Genomic DNA, 27,256 nt, shown 5'->3' with positions numbered 1-27,256 from the left:
CTTTCAAAGCACTGTAGAGAGCAACAGAATTGAGTGCAGTGAGTCCTCAGACACCCTTGTAACTGCTGCTTCCACCTGCACACGCGTGGGAGAGCAGGGGAGAGCAGCACACATGGATTCTCAATGAGGAGTGAGAACATTTTAGCATGAGGCTGCTCAGTGTCAGGCCACAAACAGCTCCCAGGCTGCAGCGAGCAGCTGAGTTACCCTATCTGGAGAGTCCCAGGAGCTCCTTTTGCAATCAAAGTGCAGCCACTGTTCCCTGACGTCAAAGCCAGGATCTATCTTCTGAGAAAGAGCAGCTTCGTGCCTCTGGTGATACCCACTAGTGAGACACCAGTGACTGCGGCATGAAGACAACAGTGATGTCTTCCGCGCACAGAAGCAGATCTGGCAGGATGCTGGGAGCCCCTGGTGTAACTGCTGGTTAGACCCAGGTTAGATCCTTTGCAGAATGGTGATGTTCCTCAGCTGGAACCATTACTGAAATGCCCCTGTCAAGCAAGGGCCCCCAGGAGACTTTCTGCTTGCTCTGTAGATGCTTCTCTTTGAAGCTCAGTGGTAAAGTGATAGCCGAACACATTTAACAGCTCTAAAACTGTCTTGGCAAGAGTGCTGGTTTCTTAATCCACATCCCTTCCCCTCTCATTTCCCACAGGCAAACACCATCTTCGGACCGCTCTTGGGGAAGCATCAGTTGCGAAGTGAGGACAGAAAATTACACCAAGCGAGCTGAAATTCAAGCCTCGCCGTTCCAGCAGTGACATTTAGCCGTTAACGCGCACCCTCCACACGCAGCAGCTGCAGGGGTTTGTTACTGTCACTTACCAAAACCTTTGGTGTGCCCAGCTTTGAGCCAGAACTCGCAGGCCCAGAGGCACCACTGTGTCACCAAGAGCCCTTTAGTGTAGCATGACATCTGAGAGACTTCAGCAGGATAGAGGAGAGTGCTCTGGTACTGAGGTATGGTTCAACACCCTCAATTCTCCTGGGTATTAAGCTGCATGTGTCAGGACACTTGCATGAGTGCGGTTACTTCAGTGCTTAATGCGATTTGCGTGCTTAAATATGACGATCAAGTTTCTAAGCTGCTGATTCAACACGGGAGGGGGAATATATCGAACCAACACGAGTTTTGCTGAGATTGTGGCTTTTGCAGGGCTTTGCACAGGAAGCTTGACACAAGAGCTCTCGCAAACGCCAAGATAAGCAGAAAAAGCCCAAATCAAACACCCCATAGAAGAAACATCCTTCCTGAGCTCGTCATTGCAGCCTCCCGCTCGCTCTGCCCCTGCTGAACGTTGTCCCCCTTCCCTATCACCGCGGGCAGCTCCGGGGGTTCGGACACATCCCCTTTCCGGTACCCAGAGCTTCCTTCCAGGGGCTGTTTCCCAGCAGGAGCCGTCCCCACTGGGGCGCTCCAGTGCCCCACACGAGCCCCCGGTCTCCCTGTGGCAGCTCCCGTAAGGGGTATCGCAGCGGTACCGTGGTGGTGCCGGGCTGCAGACACGCGGCCGGGGCCGGCCCTCCCGCTGCCACTCACGGCACCGCACCGCCTCCTCCGCCGAGCCGCCGGGGGCCGGGCTCGAACCCGCGGCCGCCGCGCAGGGCAGGCTCCGAGCCGCGCCGCCGCGCTCCTGATGCGGCGGGCGCCTCCCGCGTTGGCAGCGTTCCGGCCGCGGCCCGTGCAGGGCACTGCCACGGGCAGGGCGAGGAGGCGGTAAGCGATGGGGTGGGCATGCATCGGGGGGCCGGGTTGCCTCCTCCCGCAGGGGGGACTTTGTGCTGTCCATCCCTTCTCCCTCCTTTCCCTCTCAGCTCTCGTTGGGGCCTCCCAGCAGTTTCCTCTGCGCCCAGATGTTGGGCAAGAAGAGGATTGATCGTGCAGGGGTTCAGGGGCCCGTCCTGAAATCGAGAGCATCAGGGAACATCTGTCAGTGATTAACCCGGATGAGCGCTGGCAGGAGGTGATGGGGAAGGGTTTGGGGCACTGCCTGAGCCAGCAGGAGGGCAGGCAGGATGAATGACAGTTATGTCAAGAAATGAGATGTGATGGGAGGAAAAGGGTGGCTGGTAACAATTGTGCATGTTTGTTTTTTTCTTCTAAGATGCTGTGGGGTCGTGGCATCTTCTCTGTAGATAGATGAATCATGTAGTGCATGCGTGTCAGCTAAGGCACAAAAGGAGGAAAAAGTATCCAGATGAGAAAGAAGATCAGAGAACTGTGTTATCAAGCAGTGGTGGACAGCTAGCTGTGCTATGGTAGGTGCTACTTACTGCACGTAGTACTTACCTGTGCTGTGCTAGGTATGTCCGTCCTTTGCTGGACTGCAGGATGCCCCATCCCTGGCAGTGCTCAAGGCCAGGTTAGCCACAGGGGCTTGGAGCAAGCTGCTGTAGTGGAAGGTGTCCCTGCCCATTGCAGGGGGTTAGAACTGGATGAGCTTTAAGGTCCTTTCCAGCCCAAACCAGTCTGTGATTCTGCGCTAGTGTGTGACCTGCTTCCATTTCACGGCTACGACTTCAGCCCTAAAAGGGGTTGGATTCTGCTGTGCTCCTCAGTTCTCATGATTCCCAGTGCTGGGTCCAGAATTCAGGCTGCGTGCAGCATCTTCCACATCCTTCTAGGTGCTCTTAGGAGGAGAGCCATGATGCACAGCAGCACTCCAGTGCGAACGCAAGCTTAGGAAGAGATGCAGTTACAGAAAGGGTCTTGATACAATGCAAAGTTGAAGGTAAACTAAGTACCACTGTCTGGGTCAGCAGAGCATCTAGAGCTTGGGAAGTAGGTGGTAGTTTGCCTCCAGGTTAGTGGAGTGGGCAAAATACTACAGAGTTTCCTACCTCTGCCCCATTTGGTGCCTTTTCTCATTATCTCATTGTGTCTGACTTTGTTTTTCAGAGAAACTCTGTGATTCACGAAAGCCACCATGAAAGGTGAGGAGGTTCGGCAGAGGAGAAAAGAGGGCAGGACTAGGAATGGAGAGCGATCCAGGCACAAAGCAAAGAGCAAGGGTAAACACAGAGAGAGCCGACTTGGCAGCCAGGAGGCAGAGGATGTCTCTGTGCACGCACAGCAGAAGCTGTTGGCCGAGGAGAAAGCGGCCATGGCAAAGGCACGGGAAGAGTCAGCCATCACCATTTGCCTGCAGGTGCTCCTGCCATACCTCCTGGCTGGGCTTGGCATGGTCTTGGCAGGCATGGTTTTGGATTATGTTCAGGTAAGGGAAAGACCGGAGCTCCCTGGCATTGGGATAGGTGGGGGACTTCTCTTCAGAGGCAGGGGATTTGGTCTGGGGATGGCAATGTAAAGGACATTTTGCAGCACTTCCACATGCCAACATGTCCTTCAAAGTCAGCTATTCTGTGCTTTTGTGCAGGAGGCAGTATGTGGTGGTGTTCTGGCCCTTTCTCTTTGGAGATAAAAGACAGTAATGGACTAAAGAGCATGTGAAGGATCTGAGGCGTCTGTGTCGGAGGGTGCAGCCCAGTGCAAAGCTCTCACCTTGGTCCTGGGTAGAGGGTGTCTGGGCTGCAGCCCCAAGGGCTGTGGTGGTGCAGCACTTTCAAGCTGTATCACTGCGGGGTGTCGCTCTGCCTGGCCCTGCATCCCCTGCTTCATTGCGCAAGGAGCCACCCAGGCCAGCACTGTTCATGCTTCGCACAACCAGCCCGGCCCTGCTTGTGCACCACATCCTTTTCCAAGGCTTTATAGCAGATGACTCAAATCCTCGAGTCTTCTTCCAGTGCGATTTTTAGTCGTGTTACAATCAGGACTGGACCTTTCCTCCTGTGGTGCAGCAATACAGAGCTCTAAGGCAGTGGTAGGCACCTAATCTTAGTTTAAAGCTGCAGTTAATTTCCAGGTTATAAATTGCTATCTCACTGCTGCGTGCGTTTTTGATAACCCTTGTTATTTGCCCGACTAGCTGTTGGGTCAGACTGCCCTGACCTATCTGATACAGTGGCGCTGAGACTACTGTGCTTGCACTGACTGCTCGCACAGATCTGGAGCTGTGTTCTGCTATTAGCCCTGGGCTGATCTCCCTAAGCTAGAAGAGCTGTAAAGGCTTACGGGTGACACAGTATCCTTAACTGACCTTAGCATGTACACAGTACCCAGCAGCATGCCTACTCAATCACAAAACACCAAGGCAAGTCCAGAACCCAGCGACAAACTGCTTTTTGTCTCCTTAGATGCCATTCTGAGAGTCCTGAGCCTTGAGCAGCCACTTTCATTTGTCAGCCTGTTCAGACGTGCCCATTCCTAAGGATCTCGGACATTAAATGCGTGTTACCACCTATTGTGAGATATTAAAGCACGAAATAGGCAGCAGATGGGTTTATGATGTTGGAGGAGTGTGGTTTGGGTTTCTTTTCGATTTCTGCGAAGGACTGGGCCACTAATACAAACAGAATGTGAAGCAAGCATCATACTCCTCTGAAACCACAAAAGTCTGGTTTCTGTTTTACGCAAAGAGCTCACAAACAGCTTTCATGTTAATGCTTAGAGCCTGGGAAACCAACCCATGCAGCATCTCATAGGAAAAGCAGCCCTTTGGCAGTTAGCACAGTGACTTCTCAGGCATGATCATGGACTGCTTGCGGACTCGCTGCTGTTAGGAGCTGCCCTTCCTTTCTAAGCCAGTCCTGGCCTCTGATGCTGTTTCTGTGGGACGACAGGAGATGCTGCAAGGCTTTGGGTCCCAGGCACTCTCCATCTTGCTCTCAGTCTCTCCACATAAGCTCTCTTCTCTGCCCTTGCCTAAAGTGGGGAAGAGAAGAGCAAGGTAAGAAACAAACCCACACAAACTGAGCTGTGATGGAGCCACCAGAGTCAGGAGTGACAGTTCTCCAACAGCTGGGACATATGGTCCCTGAACAGCATCATCCACCCATGAGCTTCGGGTATCAGGAGAGCCCTCTCTGTTGCTAACAGTGCCGTGAAGAGCATTCCCTGGTATCCCTGTCCCTCCCCTGCAGGGATGATAAAGTCCATCTGAAACTGTGCTCTTTGGCACTTTGTCATCTTGCTGTTCTTTTTCTGTACTGTGGAATTGGATGGAGGCCCTAGATCAGAGTCAGGGCCCACCAAACAGCCTGATTCTGCTTTCTCCAGGGCAATGCAACCTGTTTGCTAGTTTACAAGCACAGGGACACGGTGTTCCTCCCCGGTTTTTGCCCCATGCTGTGCAGCCCTGAAGTGGTTTGTTTGTTCTTTTCCCAGCTAGTTCTGATCCTTATCCCGCTGTTCAGCTGTGTTCTCCTCAAACCTGATGCATCTCTTTGCGGACAAATACGGTCTCTCTTTGTGCCAGGAAAATATGATGCATCTCTATGCTGACAAATACGGTGCGGATCTTTATCAGACGCTCTTTAAACACGCAATAAAATGACCTAGTGTACACACACAGGTCACCTCTACCCATTACCTTCCCTCTATACTGATTCATTGGTTGAAGGCTTTTTACGGTGCTTGCTTGGAAACAGAGAGAGCCGAAGCGTGATAAACTCATAAACCCTGCCTAGTACAGGATGCGTTGCTGCTGGCGTGTTTCAATGGCATTTGAGTCATTCAGACTCATTGCTATTTCCTTTACGTTAATGTTTCTGCCTGTCAGGGATCCAGGTGGCAGATAGAGTAGCATACAGGACTAGGGATGCACAGACAGTGTCCTTTATCTCCTTGAGGCCTCTGTGAGTATTTAACCAGAATTAGGCCTTCATTGCTGTCACTTCCCAGTTCCTGGCTGGTGTAAAGAGGTTGGGGCATGTGTGGTTATTACAGGGTTTTCATTAGCCTCCCTCTTCCAGCTATTGTGGGCCTTTTTTCCCTGTTAGGTTAGCCAAAATATACTCCTTTGTTAGCTTTCAGCTCGGAGGAGACACACATCCACACCAGGAAAGCTGGGAGTGGAGAAGGCTGCACCAACTCACCAGCCTAGGAAACAGCAAAGGACAGATAGAGTCTCCCATCGCCCTCTTTACCTGCGAGGCAAACGCATGTTTTATTCTGTCTAACCCTGCCAATGCATTTAGCTCCAAGCTGGGGACCCTGTCACAAGGACAGAGTCCACAGGCCATTAATCTTTGGGTCTCTCTGCAGAGGATGTCAGGGAAGGGGTTGATTAGTGCAAGAAGTGTAAATAAGACAATGCAGTTTAAACACTGGATTTGAACTGGGCTGAGAAACCTGTATCTGCTGTGCCCATCGCTGAATACTTGCCTTCACCGTTTGCCTTCACTGGGGCATGGCTGGGTTTGAACCTGTGGTTGGATAGGGAAAAAGCTCAGTTGCCAATGTACTAAACCAACCCTATACCCTTCCATCCTAAATGATGCTTTTAAATCACCTCAGATCCAATTAGTTTGCCCCAATTCATTATTAGAAAGGAGCCCCCACAAAATACCCCAACTCTCTTCCTCCTTATGTGTGTAACTTTGAGCTTAAGTCTTCACTGACCAGGCCACTCTTCAGCGGTACGCAGCCATGGTCCAGCTCTGGTGCTTGACCTTGTATTGACTGTTTGACCATGGAGATGCCGGGGTGAGACCCCCTCTCTTAAAGGCGGTATTGTGCAGCAGCAGCGTGTTTCCCTTTAGGACAGGAAGGGAGCCCAGTTCATAGCATGCCATGGAAACATTCACCCTTTCTCTCCCTTGCCTGCTGTGCAGTGAGATTACGGAGCTACCTTAAATAAGCTCCAGCCGTGAATCTTATCTTGGCCGTTGCAAACTAGCAGAAAGTTGAAGTGATGACAGCAGATAAGGGTGTTCGCTTTTCAACCTTATTGGTTGGTTCTCTGGCTTATTTTTCCCCCCTCCCCTGAAAGCCAGTCATTCAGAGGTAAGGCTGCCATAGGCCGACCATTGCGTTCACATGGATACCATGGAAAAGAAGGACCAGGTTCTAGAACAGCAGATCTCTCACCACCTGGCTTAACTGTGTCACCGGCCAGGGCTCCAGACCCGCGTAAGGTCGTCAGCTGCGAGGAACGTGAACTCATGTTGGCATTGACCTTTCTTCACCTTGAAGGAGAGCAAAACGGATCCTGGTTGTTAACTCCCCACCTCCTCGGCCTTGGGACAGTGAGAAAAGTTCAACGTTGCTTATGGTGGGAGTGAGGGAGCCGGAGCTGGTTCGCAGCAGGCTTACACATTAAACCATCGTATCAAAGGCGAGCTGCGGGCTGACAAGAAGTGTAACCTGAGCAGAAAGGACACTAGTGCGTTTGAGCACGCTGAGGGATTCTGGCATGACCTGTCACTCTTTCAGTGCTGTAGCCTGAGCAGGTCTTACTGGTTTTTACCGAGGTGGTGGGAGCTGGATGGGGTGTGGGCTCGTTTCTATTCGTCCACAGACGTCTCCGCAATCTTCCTTTCTTCTTTGTAATTCCCCCCGGATATAAACCAGCGAAATTGGGTCCGTCCCGTTTGCTGCCACCTGGGCTCAACCCAGCTGAATCCGTTTTGGAGGATACCCTTGCTGCAGCCCTCTGGACGTGCTCCTCGGAGGAGAAGAAGCTAAAGCAATTTGGCATCATTGCTGTAGGTGGAAGCAAAGAGACCTACCAGGAGGATCTGTGGGATGTCCTGATCTCCCCCCATTTGCCCTGCTGAGCGTAGGGTAACGGTATTTGACCATGGTGATCACCCAGTTACAATTGGAACTGTGCTTCCATGGCAAGAAGCTGAGAGGTTTCACCTGCAAGTTGACCAGGTCAGCCAGTGGATTTCTCCCGGAGACTTCATTCTCCATTGCCTCCCAGGTTTTCTTGCCGTTCCTTCTGGCTGGCTCGGGCATGGTTGCTACTGGCCTCTTGATGGATCTTGTTCAAGTAGGTACATGTGGTTAGACTGCTTTGTTGTGAGAGAGTGGGCTAATTCACTGACGTTGAGTACCTGTATGGGTTTGTTTTGAGTATGTGTGGTCCTATAACCAGCCAGCAGGAGGGCTCTAGACTTTTCCTGTGCTAGAGAGACACTGTCCATCTCCTTTAGATCAGTACATGGGCTCCTTTTGAAGTGGGATAGTGGCTTTCAGACCCTTGTAGTGTTGGACTGGGTGCTCCCTTTGCTGTATCTGGCTGAACACTTGGGTGATGACTGCTATGAAGCAACTGGGACCAGACTGCAGCATATTCCCCTGTTGCATGGTATTATTTCTTTCCTTCAGAAAATGCTGATAAGGAGATCTGGGTCAGGGCTGTTATTAACTACCTGTCTTACTGAGAGGCAAGCTTACGCTTTCGGTTCTTTGCAAGCAACCTAATGTAATCTTTGGTCTAGAAGGCATTTAGATCCTGTGCTAAGAGGCATGCCAGCAGAAAAACATTACCATTGCCTCCCAGCTGAGTGCTCCCTGGCCAGATTCTGAGGAGGGTGTAAGTATGGAATATTTACACTTCCATTCACTTCCACGCTGTGCTGCTGGATTTACACCGTTGTGCCCACAACCAGAATCTGTCCCATCTTGTGGCACAAATAGAAATGCAACATTTGAGCTAGTTTGGGCATCTCATGCCAGTGGATTTACAAATCAAAAGGCTGGCAGAGCTTCCCAAGGATATATTGTGCGCTCTGATCTCACTGGAGTGCATTGGCTTCTCTGGCATTAGTACCACAGCAGGAGCTAAATATGGATACTTGAGTGTTTGGAAAGACAATACCTTGCTGTTTTTTCTTGCGTTGTAAGAAACAAAGGAAGCAGAGAAGCTAGATTAAAGGGAATAGGAGGACTATAAAGAAGGGTTAACCGGAGTGGCACACGCTGTGTTTGTCGTCTCCACCTTGTGCTGTGTTTAGGCAAAGACCTGTCTTGCAGCATTACAGAGGTTCTCAGACTACCCAAGATGTTGTGCTAACAGTGAGCAGTTACCTCGGAGAAGGATACAGACATAGGACGTACCCAAAGCTTGGCAGGTGAACAGGTCTTTGTCTAGAAGAAATCGGATGTGCTTGCCAAGCATTGGGCTCTGTGACTGTATCTGAACTGATGGAAAACACGAGCTGTGTGTACCTACGTTGCATGTGTCCTTTAAATACCAGAGAGCAGTCTACTGTGTGTATTCACTAGACTCCTACAAACGGGGTCATGCACGAAGCACAATCATAGGAAGTGTGTATTTTGGTGACCGTGTTTCCAGCTGTACTGAAATAGAAACCATCAGTCAGTGAGTTCAGCTCCCAGAGGAGGGAGTCGGTGCACTGAGAGTCACAACTGGCATAGGAGAGATGTTAGCGAGGGAAGCTGCCATGGTGTCAACAACCCTATATTTAAAACCAGTCCCATAGCTGGGAATACCCAGGGGTATTGGCCTTTAAAGGCTTGGATTACTTTTCTGTGCCTTTTTGCCTCTGAGCTGCCTGCTCTCACCTTTTCGTCCTGTGAGAGCTAGAAACTCACTGTCCTGCCCAACTAAAACCTGAGACTTAAGTTAGTTTGCTTGAGGCCAGGTACCATAAAGCTCATATTGATAATCATGAGGGTTCATGTGCTGAAACTATGGGTTTTTCTAGTCCAGGAGTCTGTGATTTGCCCATTTTCCAGGGGATGGTCTGGCTGAGGAATGCTTTCCTTATTTGCAGTCACTGCAGAACATTCTTAGGAGGCTCCATGTCTGCCCTTGGCAGGGAGATATATAGGCAAGCTCAGGATGGTATCTAGAGCATATGCGTGAGTTTAATGGTGCTGCCCTTGTTTTGTTACATACCAAATATCTTGAAATAACACAGTTCTGTGCTGGAAGTACAAGGCTGATGTTGTAAAGTGAAGAGCAAAGTGGAAATTGTCTGTGTCCTATCAAGCTATCAGGGTTTTAGCAGTTTCTAATCAGTCCTGGAATGAAATCAAGAATCATTCCTCTTAGTATGTAAAAACACCCCAACCAAAATCACAAGAGAGATTTGTGTGGCCCGGCTGACTCCAAGGTTCAAACCTGGGTGTCTCCTATGTGATAAAAGGATGACCAAAGAAATAGCCATTTGCCATTGTCTCTCTGGCTGTGCAGATGATGCAGACTTTCTGCAGGGCTGATAGCATGGCATGGGTCTGGATGTTTCCGCTTCTGCTCCAGTGATCCTTGGCCAGCTGGTCCATCCAGATTCCGGGCTGGCTGGCATTGCTGGAGACCTCGCAGGGCTCTGCCAGTGTTTGGCCCAGTCTTCTACAGTAAGGTGAAGAATCAGATTGAAGCTGGACGATCAGATTTCAACCCAGAGGATTCAGGAGGAAAGCTTCCCTCTCATTCTGCTCTTCCACATAGTCCACATTTGGGACATGGTCCAAATAAAAGTCACAGACAGAAGGTATCCCTGTCCTTTGATAAAAGCCCATGGGATGATTAGCATTGAAAAGCATTTTGAATTGCTTGTTTTCTAGTCCAGGATCTTGTGATCTTTATGTTGTTCAGGGCAGTGGAAAACCTGTGAGCTTTCTTAGCTGCTGCCATGGAGGGATGGATGCACTGGAGAGGTAAGAGGACATGGTTGGGACTGTGAGGGCAGTGTAAAGAGAGACAGCAGGGCTAGACTGCAGCTGGAGAGCCTGTCCCAGTGCATCACAGCCTCTCCTCCTCTATGGGACCCCATGAGCAGATGCACCTTGCATGGGTACCAACTGTAGGGGGTTATGGGGTAACCAGGTTTCTTCAGAGCAGAGCTTCAGAGCTTTAGCCCATTATGGGGACACGAAGTGGGAAAGGTTTTCACTGTCCCTGTGTGGGTTTGCAATGCTGCAGGGACTGTTTCCATGCCTCCTAGGCCAGTTTTCATCTCAAAGGACAGAGAGGCAGCCTAGGCTTAACCCAACTGTCATCACTGAGGCAGATGCACAGCTCTGGCCTGCCTCATTCACCTGCTCCTCAAGCTGACAGTGCTGCAAAGGGATGGCACAGGGATCATCTGCTTATCCTGTACTCCTGCAGTCTCTAACACAGTGGAGTCCTGGCTACTGGGGTATAAATCATAATGAATCTGTCCTTAGGCTCTTGATGAGTCACTGATGAGACTCAAATGGAGACACTTAACTCAGCTGTTTTTATTAGTACAGTTGTGTGATTCTGTATTAGTCACTCAAAGCTTTTCAGTGTAATTACATGTAAGGCAGGGTCCCCAAAAGACACACCTCATAAGCTGAAACTTCTGTTATGATGGCTTTGAGACCTGCAGAATTCATCTTGAACACAAGGACTGGAGCGGACATTGATACAACCAAATCCTGTTTCCCAAAGGCAACAGAAAATACAAGCAGTTTTTACTGTTGCTTTTTATTTGTGCATCTTTTTGAGTGCAAAATGCAAGGGTTTAAATAGAAATGTCTGCACACGTGTGTATTTGAAATGATTGGGCTTTCTTACATTGTGACTATGAAGTCTGGCCTTAATCCTCTCTCTTTCCAAGGTGCCAAAGATGTATTTGGATCTTTACTCTTAGTTAAGGAGGGAGGAGAAGGGGGATCTGGGGCTCTAAAAGAGATGCCTGCCCCTAGCTTTTCCCAGGTATTTAAGTGTCTGTTATTTACTCAGCTCTACCTCCCCTTTAACACTTGAAACGTGCCTGTTTCCAGGTCATCGCTGCCAGGAGATGTGCCTTTTTCTATTGATAACCATGTTTTGCCCGTTATCTGCACCTCTGAGGGGTGTCTTGTACCACGCGCTTGGAGCTCAGCCCCACTTTTGTTCATCCTGGCTCTGGAGGAAGCTGTGGGGCTCTCAGCCGCACCATGAACTTCCCACAGCCAGAGCAAAACACGGGCCTGTTGCACCCTGTTTGTGTTTCCCAACAGCTGAACGCGTTGACATTTAGACCGTCCAACCCCCTGGATTTTTAAGGTTATAGAATCCCAATGGATGTGGAGAAGGTGGGCAGGGATCTGTCGTTCATTTTCCCACCGGGATTTGGGACCATCAGATGATACTAGCCGGTGACAGAATGAATGAACACCTTGATCCTTCCCATATCCCGCAGCTAAACTATGGAAGTGTTTGCCCCAGGAGAGCACATGGGTTGGAGGGGGGGGATTGGAATTGTACCTGAAAGAGAAATCCTTTGGACAGCGGTAAGTGGGCAGAAAACCCCACTGGCTCAGTAGAGAAATACACAGGAGAATGATCCGGTCTACTTGTCATACATGTAGATTCTTGCTTTATACACCTGAATTTAAGTGCTGGTGGAGATAAGGATAGGTTGGATGCATCTTGGGTCTGGCTATTAGACCTGCTCCTCTCTTAGATGCCGGACTAGTTGGTTTTACTGTGATTTCATCCTGATGTGGACCTCTCTGGTTGCAGTGGGACTTTCCCAACATCCATCAATGCATAAGGGGTGAATAAATAATGTTCCAAGGCACTATATGGTAGATCAATGAGGGAGGACATGTGTTAATCAACATTGTGTCTTAAGGTTTCCGATCATTTCTAGGGCTGCGGCTGGTTCCACAGCTTTGTGCAGCTCGGCTTTAGAGGAGCGATGATAATGAAGATATTTTCCCAGCACTTCAAGCTTATGGGATATCTTAATTCAAAATCCTTTTTCCAGCTGTGCTGGGAGCGTGCTTGGTAACGGGAAGGTTTGGAAACTGCGTGTGGAGAAGAGATAGGAAAAATCCCCTTCCCTCCCACTACCCGTCATAGCTGCTTAGTTAGAAGTTTGGTAAGAAAAGCCAGGCACAACTTCTTGTTGTTAGATGGTTTCCAGATCTTTGTGTTTATGGGTCTGGATAGCAATAGGTGTCCCTGTATCTACTGTCAGTCCAAAGGATGGAGAACATGCTGTATTTCGTGCGGCGTATGGACCCTAATGACTTTTCATGGTGTTCTCGGCTGATGCTAAAGGTACATTTTAACGTGGGGCCTTCCAAAACCTTCTGCTGCCTTCAGGAAGCAAGTTCCTGCCGTCAGGATGGGGTTTTGCTGTGCAAGAGATCAGAAAGACTATTGCAAGCTAAGAATTCCTTCCTTCACTCCCCAAATGCAGCGTCTGCCCCGTGTGCACAGCAGACACTGGTAGAGGAGGTGGTAAGATAGGAACCCGCTCCCCTTTGAAGCAGCAGCACTGGACTGGTCGGCATCACAAACTGAGGTCGGTCCCTTGTTTTCTTCCAGCACTGGGCTGTATTTCGGACAATTACGGAAGTTTTTATCCTGGTTCCTGCCTTGCTTGGCCTGAAGGGTAACCTGGAGATGACGCTGGCATCCAGGCTCTCTACTGCTGTGAGTGTTAACGGGGTGATGGTGGTGTGTGTGGTGGGGGGGATTAGCAGGGGACATCGGGAGATGCTGCTTCTATATAAGCACACTGTGTGGATGAGATGTGCCCTTTTCTGCTAGGCAGAAACCTGTGGGGTGTGAGGGTTAAAATAATGTGTGTGCCCTCATTTTGGAAGTGGGACAGAGAATTCCCATCTGTGCTCCGAAGGTGAATTCATCCCTGGGGCCCTGTGACACACGAAGGAGACAAAGCCAGGGCTCCATTACCATCAGCTTCAGTACTGGATTGCTTCTTTGTGGGTATTGATCCTTGAGAGACCCAGGGCTTCCCAGCATTCCTGCCTTGGGGGATCAGAACAAGGCTTCTTGGGACCTGCAGTAGCTTTTGCTACCCTGGATTGGGTCTTTCTTCTCTTCCATAGCAGTTTTGTTGACTTTGGGGTGTTTGTATTGCATGTCTTGGCAGAAATGGGAGCTCAGAGCAATTCAGGGGCAATGGGAGAGGGAAAACGGTTTAATTTGTTCAGTGCTTGGCCTGCGTGGGATGCGGTGGATGTGCTCACTTCACTTGTAGCTGGGTGCCCTGCGATGCCTCTGCACCTCCATGGGAGCCTCTGATGCCCCTGGGGCACTGGGCTGGAGCGTGATGGAGATGCGCCAAGAAGGACATGCTGGGAAATGCTGGCCTGCACTCGCCTCTCTGGCTTTAGCAGCCCCTTTCCCACAGGGATAGGGGGAAACTGCCTTCAGCAGAGACCTGCGCCACAGGAACAGGTTCTCAGTGTCTCTCTTGGCTCCCAGGCTAACACGGGACAGATGGATGATGCTGATAACCAATGGAAAATGGCCACCTGCAATCTAGCCCTTATCCAGGTGAGTCACTTCAGGCTCTTTCCTCTTGCTACACTGCAGCCCAACAGCATCTCTTCTCAGCTGGATCCAGAGCTGTTTGGGGCAGGTATCCTCACCAGAGCCAGGCAGAGCCTAGGACCTGACCTCAAAGCTTGCAGTTTAGCTGCAAAACACATCCAGAAACTCGCAGAAATTCACTTTGTGGACAAAGTGAAATGGTGAAAACCCCTCCTTTTGCAGGGGCAGCTGTGGCACAATCCCTGTTTCACAACAGCCTCTAGGTAAAGCCTGTCATTTCCTGGCAGTGTTTGGGAATCAGCCGTGGGCAGGAGTGGGGGGAAGAGAGGGGAGAAATGTGCCTCTTGCAGCTCTTTCTGTGTGTTAAACCCCAGCAAGCAGCCTAGAGGTTACAGGGCTTGCAACACGTGTCTCTGTGCTTTCCCTTATCTCCTTCCACAGCTTTCAGCTTGCTTGGAGCACTCTGTTGATGGGGAGCCCATTTCTGCGTTGACCAGGGCTATTCCTTTGCCAATGGCCCCAGTGTCCTTTGCTGAAGTGTTATCTGCCCTTCACAGGCATCCAGAGCTTTCCTCCAAACTTTTGTCAGGATTTTAGTTTTACTCTAATGGAGCCTTGCAGAGATGCTGCTACATAGAGAAGCAATCAGCATCTCTGTAAGGCTTTGTCTGCCTTGCTCTGCGGCAATGATGAGCCAGGACTGCCTGAGAGCAGATCATAGAATCATGGAATGGTTTGGGTTGGAAGGGGCCTTAAAGCTCATCCAGTCCCAACCCCTGCCACGGGCAGGGACCCCTTCCACTGGAGCAGCTTGCTCCAAGCCCCTGTGTCCAACCTGGCCTTGAGCACTGCCAGGGATGGGGCAGCCACAACTTCTCTGGGCACCCTGTGCCAGCGCCTCAGCACCCTCACAGGGAAGAGCTTCTGCCTAAGAGCTCATCTCAGTCTCCCCTTGGGCAGATTAAAGCCATTCCCCTGGCCTGTCCCTGCAGGCCCTTGTAAGATGCAGATGGTTCCTTACCGGCTGCCTTTTGGTCTCCAGCTCCAGGCCACTGTGGTGGGACTTCTGGCTGCTGTTGCTGCTGTGATCCTGGGAGCCATCTCCAAGGGCTCTGTGGATGTGAGCCAGGCTGCTGTGCTGTGTGCCAGCAGTGTCATCACGGCCTTCGTAGCTGCACTTTCTCTTGGTGAGTCCTTCTGGTTCCTCAGATCGAATATGCAGCACTCGGGTGTTGCTGTCCCCTCTGCCAGGGAGGCCCAGCTGACATCCCTTTGGTCCAGCACAGGGAGGAGGGATGCGGGGATCACTGGTCCTACGTCTGCTGCTTTCACCCCCTCAGCATCCTGCCTTTGTTTGTCTTCTTATTGGTCTCTCGGCATCCACAGCAGCAATCAGAACGTCCCACTTCACCTGACACACACAGAAATGCCACATACAATGTGTGGGTGCACATACACATGCACACACTTTCTCTGTATGTCTTGGGTGACACGTTAGCCATCTGTCCCTTTCTGGGGAGAGTGAACTAATGCCATGCAGAAAGCAGAGTATTGAGAGTCTTTTAGCTCCAGAGAGATGAAGATGGGGCGCCTTGGGTCACCCAGTGCCATGAAGAGGACTGTGGCCAGCCCTGTGGCTTGTATGATACGAGCTCCGGGCCATCCATTTCTCTGGCTATTCCCCTTGGAAGCCTATGGGGTGGATGGCTGGGAGCTGCTCTGTCTCCTGAGGAAGATCAGTTTGTAGGTCTGCCATACGAGGGCAGCATGATACCTTGAATAGAGGGAGCTGGGAGAGACGGATACAGCAAGTCTAAACGACAGGGACGAGTTAGAGCAAGTGCATATCCTGAAGCTGGAGTCAAAGGGCGATTGTAGATGCCTTTGATGAAAAACATGGGATGAGGCTGTTGTTAAAAGAGAAAAACAGCAGCTCAGCTTTCATTACACCCTTCTCTTCAGTCTCCCTACTCGGTGCGATGCACAGAGGCTTTCCTGCTGCACCAGCCCAGCCTTTCAGCCGGCGTTAGTTGCTTCCCTGGATGTGTGTGTGCATGATGGGAAGCTGTTGTTTTTATGGCCAAGGGGGGAAGCAGCGTGAGCTGGGCTATGGGGAGGGGACCATGGGTGTCTGGGGAGGCTTCTGTGGATAATGCCATGTTGTGTGAGGATGTGTTTCTGTATAAGGATGTTGTAACAGGAAGGTGCATAAGTGGCATTCCTTATGGGAGAGCTGATGCTCCTGTGCATGCCCAGCCTTGGTGGCCCCTTGAGAACAAGGCACAGAGGGGGTGTGAGCTGGAGGAACCACCATCTGCGATGCCATGATTCTGTTTCTCAGGCTGCCTTTGGTCCATCCTGTCAGGCACAAAAAGGATGCGGAGGAGCTGTCATGTGTCTCATTTCCAGGCTGCCCTTGCCAGTCACACAGCAGTGGGCAATGGCCAGGCAGGGTTTATTCCAGGTGGCTGGCTGAGGAATTACCACAGGGTCATCAGGGTTTGGGGTCTGTGCTCCTTAACTTACCTGGGCAAGCAAAGCTTCCCTCCTCTCCAACAGTGCTGAAGAGCAGTGGAGTTTTCCAGGTGCAGCTCAGAGGACAGGGAAAAAGAAGTGATGTGAGAGACCTCCATAAGCCCTTGACTCTGGAGCTGCTCATAGCATCAACATCCACCCAGTGCAAATTAAAGCAGCCCCAAAGACATGAGTCTGGGTCTGATGGCTGGGCTTTGTAAGGCTGAGTCAGGCAACTGTAAGGGAGATCATTGCTCCTTGGTGGTTCAAACTGAGAGAAACTTTGGTCTAATATGGAGAAACATCTTTGTGCTGTGGAATCCAGAGCAGGGGATGGCACCGGAGGGTTCTGCGCGCTTGCTGCGTGCTTATCTATGGGTGTGCTTCGTGCCTGCTCCTGCTTCAAGGCAGCAAAGATTAAGCCACTCAGGAGGGGAGCTTCTCCATTTGGGCTGCCTGCTGGCATCTCCTTTGATCCCTGGAATTTGCTTGTGTGCCCCTGAGGCAGAGCCATGCTCTGCAGGTTGGTGAAAGCAGGAGGACGAGTTCTTGGGGATGTCCAATCTCCTGCTGTTTGGTACCGCTATGGGCAACGTGCTGCTTGCTTTGCCTGCACCCTGCATCCTTCTGGGAAGCAGAAGAGCAGCTCTGGGGTGGAACGCAGTGGGATGTGTTCTCTGATGCCTGCTCTGTGTCTTCCCTAGGTCTGTTGATGATTGGTGTGATCATTGGAGCCAGGAAAGCTGGGATCAATCCAGACAATGTTGCCACACCCATTGCAGCAAGCCTGGGAGACTTTATAACCCTTTCCCTGCTGGCAGCATTCAGCAGCGTGCTCTTCAAATACATAGGTACAGTGCTTAGCAGCGGTTTGCAGCTTAAGGGAGGGGGAATCCATGTGAAATTACTGCAGGGATTTCTGGGATGTTTCAGGATGGAGGCTGCCACTGGGGTAGAAAAATGTCCAAAGATGCTTTTCCAGGCTCTCTTTTAGGAGCAAGTGGGAAGGCAGAGCCTAAGACACACAACTGGGATGCGTCAAAGAAATGGGCAACATATATTGCATAGCTTTGGAACAGAAGGTTGACGTCTGCTCCTGCATCTCTTGCTAGCCAGGCTGTGCACGGGTAACAGCAGGACCTTCCTCGCAAAGCGATGTCAGGGGGTTGCATTTGTCTTCTTGCTTCTTACGTGGAGAGTCATGGATGACCTGATGTGATCAAACTGGAGGGAGGAGGCAGTGCTGCATTGGTTTATGCTCGCAGGATGCTGCGTTGTGGCTGTGTGGTTAGCTCTGCTGCCGGTTGGCAAAGGCTTAGGTACCCATCGACACCGAAAAGCTCAAAGCATCTTGCAGCTTGGTGGTGTATGCCTGACTGCTGCTTGTACAGCGCTGGGCTATTCACTACGAGCCTAACCTAGAACAGAAAGAGGATCCAGCAAACCCCGTCCCATTTGAAACCCAAAACTGTTGCTTCAGCCTATGAGCAGAAGCAGCCAAGCAGCTGGTCTCTGTGTAACTCCTTCCATATGCCAGGAAGTGAGAGAGCAGGGAGAGGCCCAGGAGTCTCTTCCATCCTCCTGGAGCTTCAGAGGTGCATTGGAACAGGCTTTTTCCATGATGCCATCACCCCTGTCCCGGTAACGCTGGTTTGTCTTTCAATCACTGTGCCTCTGATAGCATCTCCCAGGGAGCATATGGCAGAACAAGGTGATAACACCTATGGATGTGATCAGAGAACATTCGTGATGTTTTCAGGGTACTTTAAATAGCCTCATGCGCTGGAAAATACTCAGCACATAGACACCAGGTCATTGGGATCATGAAGTGAAGTAGGTAGGAGGAAGGCACTGTTGGTGGTGCTTGAATAAATCCAGTTCCCTCCCCAGTGTGCAGCCAGGGACAGGTCATGCTGTGACAAATCTGGGTCCTATGAAAATATATCCTTCAGAAATCCCAGTGAGTCTGTAAAGTTTGGAACGCTGTGTGTCCAGACGCAGCATCCTATGGAACACCCTTTTCCCAATGGTGGTGTCCTCCATTTCCCAATTCTGGTGTCCTCAACATAAAAAGGACATGGAACTGTTGGAACAAGTCCAGAGGAGGCCACGAGGATGATCAGGGACTGGAGCACCTCCCGTATGAAGACAGGCTGAGGAAGTTGGGGCTGTTCAGTCTGGAGAAGAGAAGGCTGCAGGGAGACCTCATAGCAGCCTTCCAGTACCTGAAGGGGGCCTATAGGGATGCTGGGGAGGGACTCTTCATCAAGGACTGCAGTGACAGGACAAGGGGTAACGGGTTCAAACTGAAACAGGGGAAGTTTAGATTGGATCTAAGGAGGAAATTCTTTGCTGTGAGGGTGCTGAGGCACTGGAATGGGTTGCCCAGGGAGGCTGTGAGTGCTCCATCCCTGGCAGTGTTCAAGGCCAGGTTGGATGAAGCCTTGGGTGGGATGGTTTAGTGTGAGGTGTCCCTGCCCATGGCAGGGGGGGTTGGAACTGGATGATCTTGAGGTCCTTTCCAACCCAAACTATTCTATGATTCTATGATTCTATAATGAGGATTTTCAGGTTTTCAAAGGCCAACCCTGGTCCTTCCCAGTCCTGCCTAATGGAAATGCAAACTGTGCCAAAGGGTTTCGGTTTGCTCATGGGCTGTGCATGAGAGAATGTGGCAGAACTGGAATGTGGAGACTGACGTCCATTCATCCTCCCAGGAGTCTTCCTGTGGGCTTTGATAAGGTTTGATCCTCCAGTGCTCCGTGTCTGCATTATTTAGGAAGGAATTAATTGCCCGAAACAAGGTGTGGGGTAGGAGATCCAGCGCAGCAGCTAAGTCCATCATACAACCATCTGTCTTAGTCTAGTCCAGGTGGTAAAGTTGCACTGACACAACAGCGGCCTTTACACCTCAGAAGTGGCCGCATTTCAGTACCCCCTAAGCCCCAAGTCAAGAGCGCACCTCTGTGTAAGAGCCTTTGATTGATGCAAGGTGTCATCACATCAGTGCTATCCCAGCCCAAGGCCCTGGCAGCGTCATGGACAAATGCACACTCTGGAGCCTGCTGCACCTTCCAGGTTACCTGCAATGTGTGCATTACAACCCACTGCCTCTGGCCCCAACACAGAGACCAGATGGAGAGCTTGTTGAAGATGGATTTTTATACCAAAAGGGTTGGCATCATCCCCGTTGCTCGCAGGTGTTTCTCGTGCTTCTGGGTCATGTTTGTTTTCTTCTAGTGCTGCACAGCTACTTATGAATTCCTTTGTTTCTAAGGGTCACGTCAAGGTTATGCCCCTACTGCAGTAAAGGCACCTCATGGAAACACAAGCTAGGACAGAAGAAACCCTGGGTCTTAACTGGCTTCTACATGCAAGAGAGCATTAGTTCCTATAGAGCAGACCAGCTGCTCAGCAATTCTGCTAGCTTGCCACCAAAAGCATCTATTACCCCTTGTTTTAGGTGGAGGTGTGAGGTGTCCACGGTGTGATACAGCTTCCACACCAGAGTTTCCCCCTTGCCCTGCTGTTTGATTTGTACCTTGAAGCCAGGCATTTTGTAACCTCCTGTCTTCTTGGCTGGAGATAGAATTGGAGACTTGTCATCTTCATAGAATCATAGAATCATAGAATAGTTCGGGTTGGAAAGGACCTCAAGATCATCCAGTTCCAACCCCCCTGCCATGGGCAGGGACACTTCACACTAAACCATCCCACACAAGGCTTCATCCAACCTGGCCTTGAACACTGCCAGGGATGGAGCACTCACAACCTCCCTGGGCAACCGATTCCAGTGCCTCACCACCCTCACAGGAAAGAATTTCCTCCTTAGATCCAATCTAAACTGCCCCTGTTTAAGTTTTAACCCATTACCCCTTGTCCTGTCACTACAGTCCCTTCAAATGTAACTCGCTTTGAAGCCTGCTGATTTTCCAACAACATCCTTTAGCAGTGAGGTTCAGGGATTCCTTATGGATCTCTGTGGTGGCGGGAGGTGGTTTGGGGGGAATGTCTTGGTTCCTGTGATTTTTGTGCTAACGTAACTCAGTCTGACTTCCCTCCAGACTCTGTGCAGGAGGATTTGGGCAACTTGTGAAGCTTTTAATGGGTATTTAATCCGAGATATCTTTCTTAACAGATATTAAATGCCTCTCTCCTCTGATCTGTGCTTTCTTCATCGTCATGATCCCTCTCTGGGTTTCTGTCGCCAAGCAAAGTCCTTCCGTTGCCGAAGTCCTGAAATCTGGATGGCTGCCGGTCATTGTTGCTATGATCATCAGCAGGTAACCCAAGGAGCTGCTCCTGAGCCCACCTGTGTGTGCACACAGCAGAGACCCTGTGCTCCTTTAGAAAGCCGTCAAAGTGAAACTGGAAGGGGTAGCACAGGGGTATCTGTGCAGTGGTCCTCAGCCATGGACAGCCTCCAACAGGCTGCGAGGTAGATACGGAGCCCCCAGATGACTGGAAAAAGCAAGTCATCATTCTAAGTCCCACTCACACGTCCACGCACCATGTGTGTGCAAGCCAGGAATCCGAAAGAGGGAGATGATGACTGTCACAAATGGAATGCATCTCATTTTTACCCAGCTGTAATGACAGAAGGCTGGTGAATGTGGAGCCAGGTAGTTCATTCCCCTGTGCTACATCTTTCAGACCCAGCTGAGGTCTGGGAGACAATGTAAAGAAACCGGTAAGAGCAGGACAGAGGTGTAGCAAAACTGGTGGAAGGATGCTAAAGCTTCCCTGGCTTCTGTCAGTTTTGCTCAAGGGATGAGCCAAGGTCTTCCTGATCTCAATGTGCCATTAACAAAAGCTGTAAGGCTATTTACTGGTGAAAAGTGAGCTGTAAAGGAGTAAATGGTGACTAGTCCAGCCCTGGTAACAGGAAAGAAGCAATAACTCATCTCAGTGTTCCATTTTCACAGAGCAGGAATTGCGCTGGGATGGGGGATTGATCCATCCTCACTGCCTGTCCTTTTTTAACAGCATCGGTGGGCTTATCTTGGACAAAACTGTAACTGACCCAAACTTTGAAGGCATGGCAGTTTTCACACCCGTGATTAATGGTAGGTTGGGCAGGGGGGGTTATATGCATGCTTTCATTTATACCTTCCCCTCCTCCCCAAGGTTTCTGTTATCCACTGTTGCCCCAGCACAAAGGTCTGTGTTCAGATCCTGCTCCCATCACAGTGGAAGTGAAGCTGTTCATCCCCATTTACATCCCTACTTACTGATACCTCCAAGTGTCTCTGGAGCAAAATAGCAGGCAGGGCTGAAAAATACTGGCAGAGCTGTGGGAAAGGTTAACAGCATCTGTTAGCTGTGTCTGAGAGCTACGTTGACACCTTTCATAACATCAAACCTACTGAGGATGTCACAATAAATCCATTTTCCCCATCTCTCTCCACTCAGTAATGTGAGATGTGCAATCATCCCCTATACAGATTGTTGATAAAGACTAACATATCAAGATCATATATGTATATATATTATAAAGATTTTTATATATGGATTATATATATACGTATATCAGCATCTTTTGTGTGTGTATTTATTTGAAGCCTCACAGTACTGTTATACACACATATACCTCTACAAGCTGCTGGGGATCCACTGTGTTATTGTCCTGCTGTTGTATCCCCTTCAGGCACTGGAGCTGCTCTCAGGTCTCCCCTTCAGGAGCCTTCTCTTCTCCAGGCTGCCCCAGCCCAGCTCTCCCAGCCTGGCTCCAGAGCAGAGCTGCTCCAGCCCTCGCAGCATCTCCATGGCCTCCTCTGGCCTCGCTCCAACAGCTCCATGTCCCTCTTGTGCTGCTGCCCCAGAGCTGGATCAGGATTGCAGGGGGGGTCTCCCTAGAGCACAGCAGAGGGGGAGAATCCCCTCCCTCGACCTGCTGATGATGATGCAGCCCAGCACACGGGTAGCAGATCTCACATTTAGTGATGGAGCATTTCCTTCTTCAAGGAAGGAAGAACAGGAGAAGTCAGCGGCGTCTGGCTGTTTTCTTTTCTGTGTCATTTCTACCCTGCGAATACCGAGGGTGACGGAGGTTTGCTCCATAGATCATCATCCCCCTATTTTCTGCTAGAAAGCATAGCTGCTTCTTCATGTTTGCTAGAATTAATCAGTTGGGAAGGAATTAATTTCCTTTTAATTACCTAACATATTTGCTCTCTAATTCATTCTCATATGATTCCTTCTCATTTAACAAAGTCTGTTAGCTGCCTTCAGACAGCCATATCATCCCTCACTGCGATTTTCACTGCTGCTCACAGTGAACTTGTACGTGAATGCAGACCCACTCCCCTTGGGCTAGGTTTTAGACTGATGCTTCCAGCTGCAGGGAAGGTGCTTTAGAGGTTTACTGCTTTTTGTCCTTACAGGTGTTGGAGGGAGCCTGGTCGCTATCCAGGCCAGCCGTATTTCCACATTCCTGCACTTCTGGAGCAAGCCTGGAGTTTTGCCATACAAGATGAGGCAGAATTGGCCCAACCCATGCACCATATTCTTCTCATCAGGTAGACCTTGAACCCTAGGTGTCCATGCCTCGAGGCCTGTCATCACAAATAGCTCCTTTATCAAGCCTGGTTGATGAAGGACTAGGTGGGTTTCAAAGGCAGAACTCCTTTTACCCCTTACAGGGAAGATTCTCACATTGGAGAGGGAACATATTTGCAGTTGGAAAATGCTTGCGGTACACTTGCTTACCGGTGTGCAGAGAAATTGGCCTTTAGGGAGCACTAAGGAAAGCAACTGAAAAAGAATCTCAGATCTGATCTCATAGAAAGTCATTTTAACCACGGCCAGCCATCACCTGGACGGGGGGGATGAGCAGAGCATAACCTTGCTGAAAACAAGCAATGCCTCCATCCCTCTTCACCAGGGAATAAACCAAAGCATCAGCACAAGTAGATTTGGGTCTGTTGGTTTCCTTAGATTGCAGGCTCCTCTCGATTTTCCCTGCCAGGTTGGAAGTTACTGCTCAAACACACTGAAAACTGGGAAAGTGGGTTACAGCGAGGCAGAGCGGAAGCAGTGGGAGGCAGAGAGCAGCTGGGTGTTGAGAAGTGAGTGGATCAGGATGGTGCACGTCTGTGGCACAGAGCTTCAGTGATAGACAAAGCTGCTGGGCTGATAACTGCAGGTGCTCCAGATTGCTGTGTGATCTAGAGAAGGCGTCAGCAATGTGGTTGGTGGGAGGGAACAGCCCCAAGTCTATGCATTAAACCAGGCAGCTGCTGTCATCGCTGTTTCTGTCTCTGTCCTCTGCAGAAGTGAATTCCAAGTCGGCCCGCGTCCTGTTCTTCCTGGTTATCCCAGGGCACCTCGTGTTCCTCTACACTATCCGTCTGCTGCAAGGAGGCCACATGTCTCTGTCCTTCACCTTTGTGATGTTCTATCTGATGGCTGCTCTGCTGCAGGTAAACCCCAAACGCTCACTCAAAAGGAACCTCTCAGATATGGTGAAAACAAAGCAGTCTCCAGGCTAAACAGGACTCACAGTAAAACTTCCGACAGAAACCCCACATTTCCAACCATTTCAGGTGTGCTTCCTACCAAGCATCATGTGTCTTCTGTGGGTCCAGTAATAACTCCAGGGTCTGGTTTCCCGCATGAGCATGACTGTTCCTTTAGCGTGAGCCAGGGATCAGGCATGAGATGAGGAGCAAGTTGTCATCATCCGCTGAGCTGCAGTAAGGGTGCAGAGGCTTACTCAGCAAGGACCTTGTTTCACCATGGTCACTCTCTAAGCCCCAAGTATTTCTAGATTGCCCCTGCTCATCCAATCAGGGGCAAGTGAGAGGCTTTGAACCTCTCACCAACAGCAATAATGTGTGTATTTGATATTGTTTTAATGTTTTATTCACTGCTTTCCCACTCATTTTGGAAACCAGTTTCACGCATCACAGTGAAGACCTTGGGGATCCCTCTGGGCAGGGCCGTATGGGTCAAGAGCAAAGGGAAAACCCAGGTCTGAGAACTTGATCTTCAAAAGTAGGAGTCCTGAGCAGGAAATGGGCAGCCCATCCACTGCGTTCTGCCTGTTCCCTCTTGCTCTTTGGCCTGCCCTGTAAACTTTGTCACCTCACCCAGAAACGCGTGTGGCTGTTGGGTGAACCCGCAGAGGCTCTGACTTCACTTGCCCTTTTACAGCAGGGGTTCATTAGCTTGCAGGGTGAGGTAGGTGCCTCCTCGCTGTGCCTTACAAGCAGCCTCGTGTCTGTGGGTGAATTCCTTGTGCGTGTGAACAATCCGTTTTCCTTGACCTCTGCACAACCCGCAGCCGCAGTTGTCAAGGCAAATATTTATCCTTCTCTTTACGCATCGAGGTAACTCCTCAACCAGAGCCAAGAGTGAAAATACGCAGGATAAATAACAGGGGAAAGAGCAGAATCCCAGCAACGCCACTGATGCCGAAAGATTCCCATGGAGGAGAATAGGGCTAGCCTGGTTCTGTCTCCCCCTCCATTGTACTTTGTGAAGGAGGACAGAAAGAAGGAGAGGGGGGAAGTTCGGGTCAGCTGGAGGAAGCCCAAAGGGGAAGATCAGAGGCCCAGTAAACACGACCTCAGGAGCGATTGAATGGGCTGGGGTTAGCCAGTGTAAAGGAAACAGGCTTGAGAAAAATCTGGTTAACAGCCTCGAAACTCCCAAGTTTCTGTAGGGAGAGACACAGCAACCTTTTCTCTGCGGTCACCAGGGGTGAAACGTGAAATCGTGGGTTTTAAATGGGGGAAAAAGGCAGATTTATGTTAGACCTTGGGGAAAAAACAAGAATGGGGAAAAAAAGCCTTGGGTCTGATTGCTTAGAGTGTGGCATCTCCATCTCTGGGGGTTGTTCAGCATAGGTTAAACAAACGACCATCAGGAAAGATGTGGGCATATTTGATCCTGTATTGAGGCAGGGGAATGGTCAATATAACACTCGTGAGTTTCCATCCAGCTTCAGTTTCTGTGATTCTGTTATTCACCATCTCTCCTCCTCCATCTCCCCCTTCCCACTTTGCAGCTTTCACCTCTAGAAATGCTGCCTCTGGCTTTGGTCCCTGTTGTGCTGTGGTCTCCCATGGAGGGACCACAGATGTGGGGTATAAACTCTCTCCCTTCTTAATTCAATTAACGAGAGAGTCTTTAATCTTTAACCAAAGTATTTTGTTTGCCTCCATCTGTTTATCAGGATTGGGGATGAGAGAGGAATTTAAAGAAATCACAACAGAGATTTAAAAACTGTTGAGATGAAAAATAAGTAATGGGTTTCTTTTTCTAAGTCAATGCTGCTTGGGATAACTTTGATGTAAAAACTGCCTCAAACTCCTGTTGTCCACTGAGACTTGTAGGAAAAGCAAAGTAGACACAATCTGAATTTCTAATGGAAAAAAAAAAAAAGGATGAAAGAAAAAAAAACTGGCTAAAAACTCACCTTTTGGGGCTGCATATTCACAGCAGCCCTGTTTCTGGTGTTGTGAATGGAAGCATTCCCATTCATGGTGTGGGAAGTGGGAACTGTACCTTTAGGAGATGCTTTTGGTGTGGCCACACTCCTGTTTTGGGCCATGCGATGCTGGTGAGTGGTCCAAGTGTGGTCCTCGCACTGTGAGTGATGCCAAGCAATGCAGTGCCCAAGGCTTTGAGCCAATTACCCCATCCCAGTGCGGCTCCATCCCAAAGAGAAACAGCAGCTGTCCAGGGAAGGTGTTAACTCTCGGTGCTCCCCGTTAGCTCTGGTACCTTGGCCACGGCCACCTCATTTTGTCTTTGAGGTGAGGGAGGCCGGCTGTCACCTTGCTGCCTGTCACCTTGCTGCCTGTCACCTTGCTGCCTGTCACCTTGCTGCCTGTCACCTTGCTGCCTGTCTTGCTTCTCCTCAGGTGGGAATCCTGCTCTACATGGTTGAAGTCATTGTGCGCCTGATGTGGAGGAAGGCGCTGGATCCGGATAACTTCTCCATCCCCTACCTCACTGCCCTGGGGGATTTCCTGGGCACGGGATTCCTGGCCGTCTGCTTCCACCTGGTTTGGCTTGTCCACGGCTTGTAGGTGAACCAAGGGGACTGAGAGACCAGTTTGGGCCCCCCCTGCCACCCTGTCTCTCCTCCCCATTGTGCCTTACAGCTGGGCTCACCCTCCCTAAGGGAGCAGCACCCACAGACTTGTGCCCAAGCCCACTGCCCACGTGTCAACCCGCGAGACAATAAAGAGCGTTGGACCATGTGTAATGAAGGAGCTTTGTGGTTGGTTTCAGTCCTAGCATGGACACAGCCCGTGAGGCTGCTCCGAAGCTTGCCAAGGTCACTGCATCTGATCCTGCAAGTGGATGCCGCAGCCTCTCCATCGGACTGACTTGCCACCAAGGGAAATACCTTATTCACCCTCCTTTCCGCTCCTGTCGCATCCCTGGAGGAGGAGAGGAACCAGGTCTTGAAACTCCTCTCATCTCCATCACGCAGATCCTGAGGATCTGATGCAGTGAGCTCCTTGCTGCCTCTTGTCCAGCGGGATGTTACCTATCTGCCCCAGCAGTGTCACTGTTGTCTGACTGACGAGCTGGATCGAGTGTGTTTTGGGGATAGGAGGGTTGGTTTTTACGGTTTATGAATTGTCCAGTAGTTAAAAATGGACACACATGAATAAAGTGGTTAAAAAAAAGGGTAATGCTGTGGATTT

The 27,256-nt window shown here is 50.3% G+C and overlaps 1 protein-coding gene and 1 long non-coding RNA gene across 13 annotated transcripts in view; one reads left to right on the top strand and one right to left on the bottom strand.

Annotated features, from left to right (window-relative positions):
- Positions 1–27,256, bottom strand: part of LOC136018145 (uncharacterized) — a 360,185-nt gene that overhangs the window by 146,237 nt on the left and 186,692 nt on the right. The gene's annotated exons all lie outside the window — the stretch shown is intronic.
- On the top strand, positions 1,563–27,244 carry SLC41A3 (solute carrier family 41 member 3). Of its 10 annotated transcripts, none has more exons than XM_065687884.1 (14): positions 1,563–1,720; positions 1,819–1,933; positions 2,109–2,262; positions 2,903–3,221; positions 12,834–13,016; positions 13,104–13,211; positions 14,010–14,081; positions 15,121–15,265; positions 17,297–17,443; positions 20,731–20,875; positions 21,579–21,658; positions 22,976–23,110; positions 23,865–24,013; positions 26,462–27,244. In XM_065687884.1, exons 4-14 carry the CDS (start codon positions 2,931–2,933, stop codon positions 26,627–26,629), a joined length of 1,623 nt encoding a protein of 540 aa, XP_065543956.1. In that variant the 5' UTR covers positions 1,563–1,720; positions 1,819–1,933; positions 2,109–2,262; positions 2,903–2,930; the 3' UTR covers positions 26,630–27,244. The 10 variants fall into 10 exon arrangements, with proteins under 10 accessions (XP_065543956.1, XP_065543955.1, XP_065543957.1 ...); XM_065687883.1 differs by having other exon boundaries at positions 1,819–1,967; XM_065687885.1 differs by lacking the exon at positions 1,819–1,933.

Source organism: Lathamus discolor, chromosome 7 (genome assembly GCF_037157495.1).
Source record: "Lathamus discolor isolate bLatDis1 chromosome 7, bLatDis1.hap1, whole genome shotgun sequence".
In the NCBI taxonomy this organism is placed as follows: Eukaryota; Metazoa; Chordata; class Aves; order Psittaciformes; family Psittacidae; genus Lathamus; species Lathamus discolor.
Note: the sequence above shows the minus strand (reverse complement) of the source record. Positions and strands in the feature narration are given on the sequence as shown.

Excerpts from the sequence above, each read along its gene's own strand:
- SLC41A3 (XM_065687886.1), top strand. The coding sequence starts at position 2,931 with ATGAAAGGTGAGGAGGTTCGGCAGAGGAGAAAAGAGGGCAGGACTAGG. Across the intron at positions 14,082-15,120 it reads GCAATCTAGCCCTTATCCAG|CTCCAGGCCACTGTGGTGGG; the intron begins GTGAGTCACTTC and ends TTTGGTCTCCAG. Across the intron at positions 21,659-22,975 it reads TTTCACACCCGTGATTAATG|GTGTTGGAGGGAGCCTGGTC; the intron begins GTAGGTTGGGCA and ends TTGTCCTTACAG.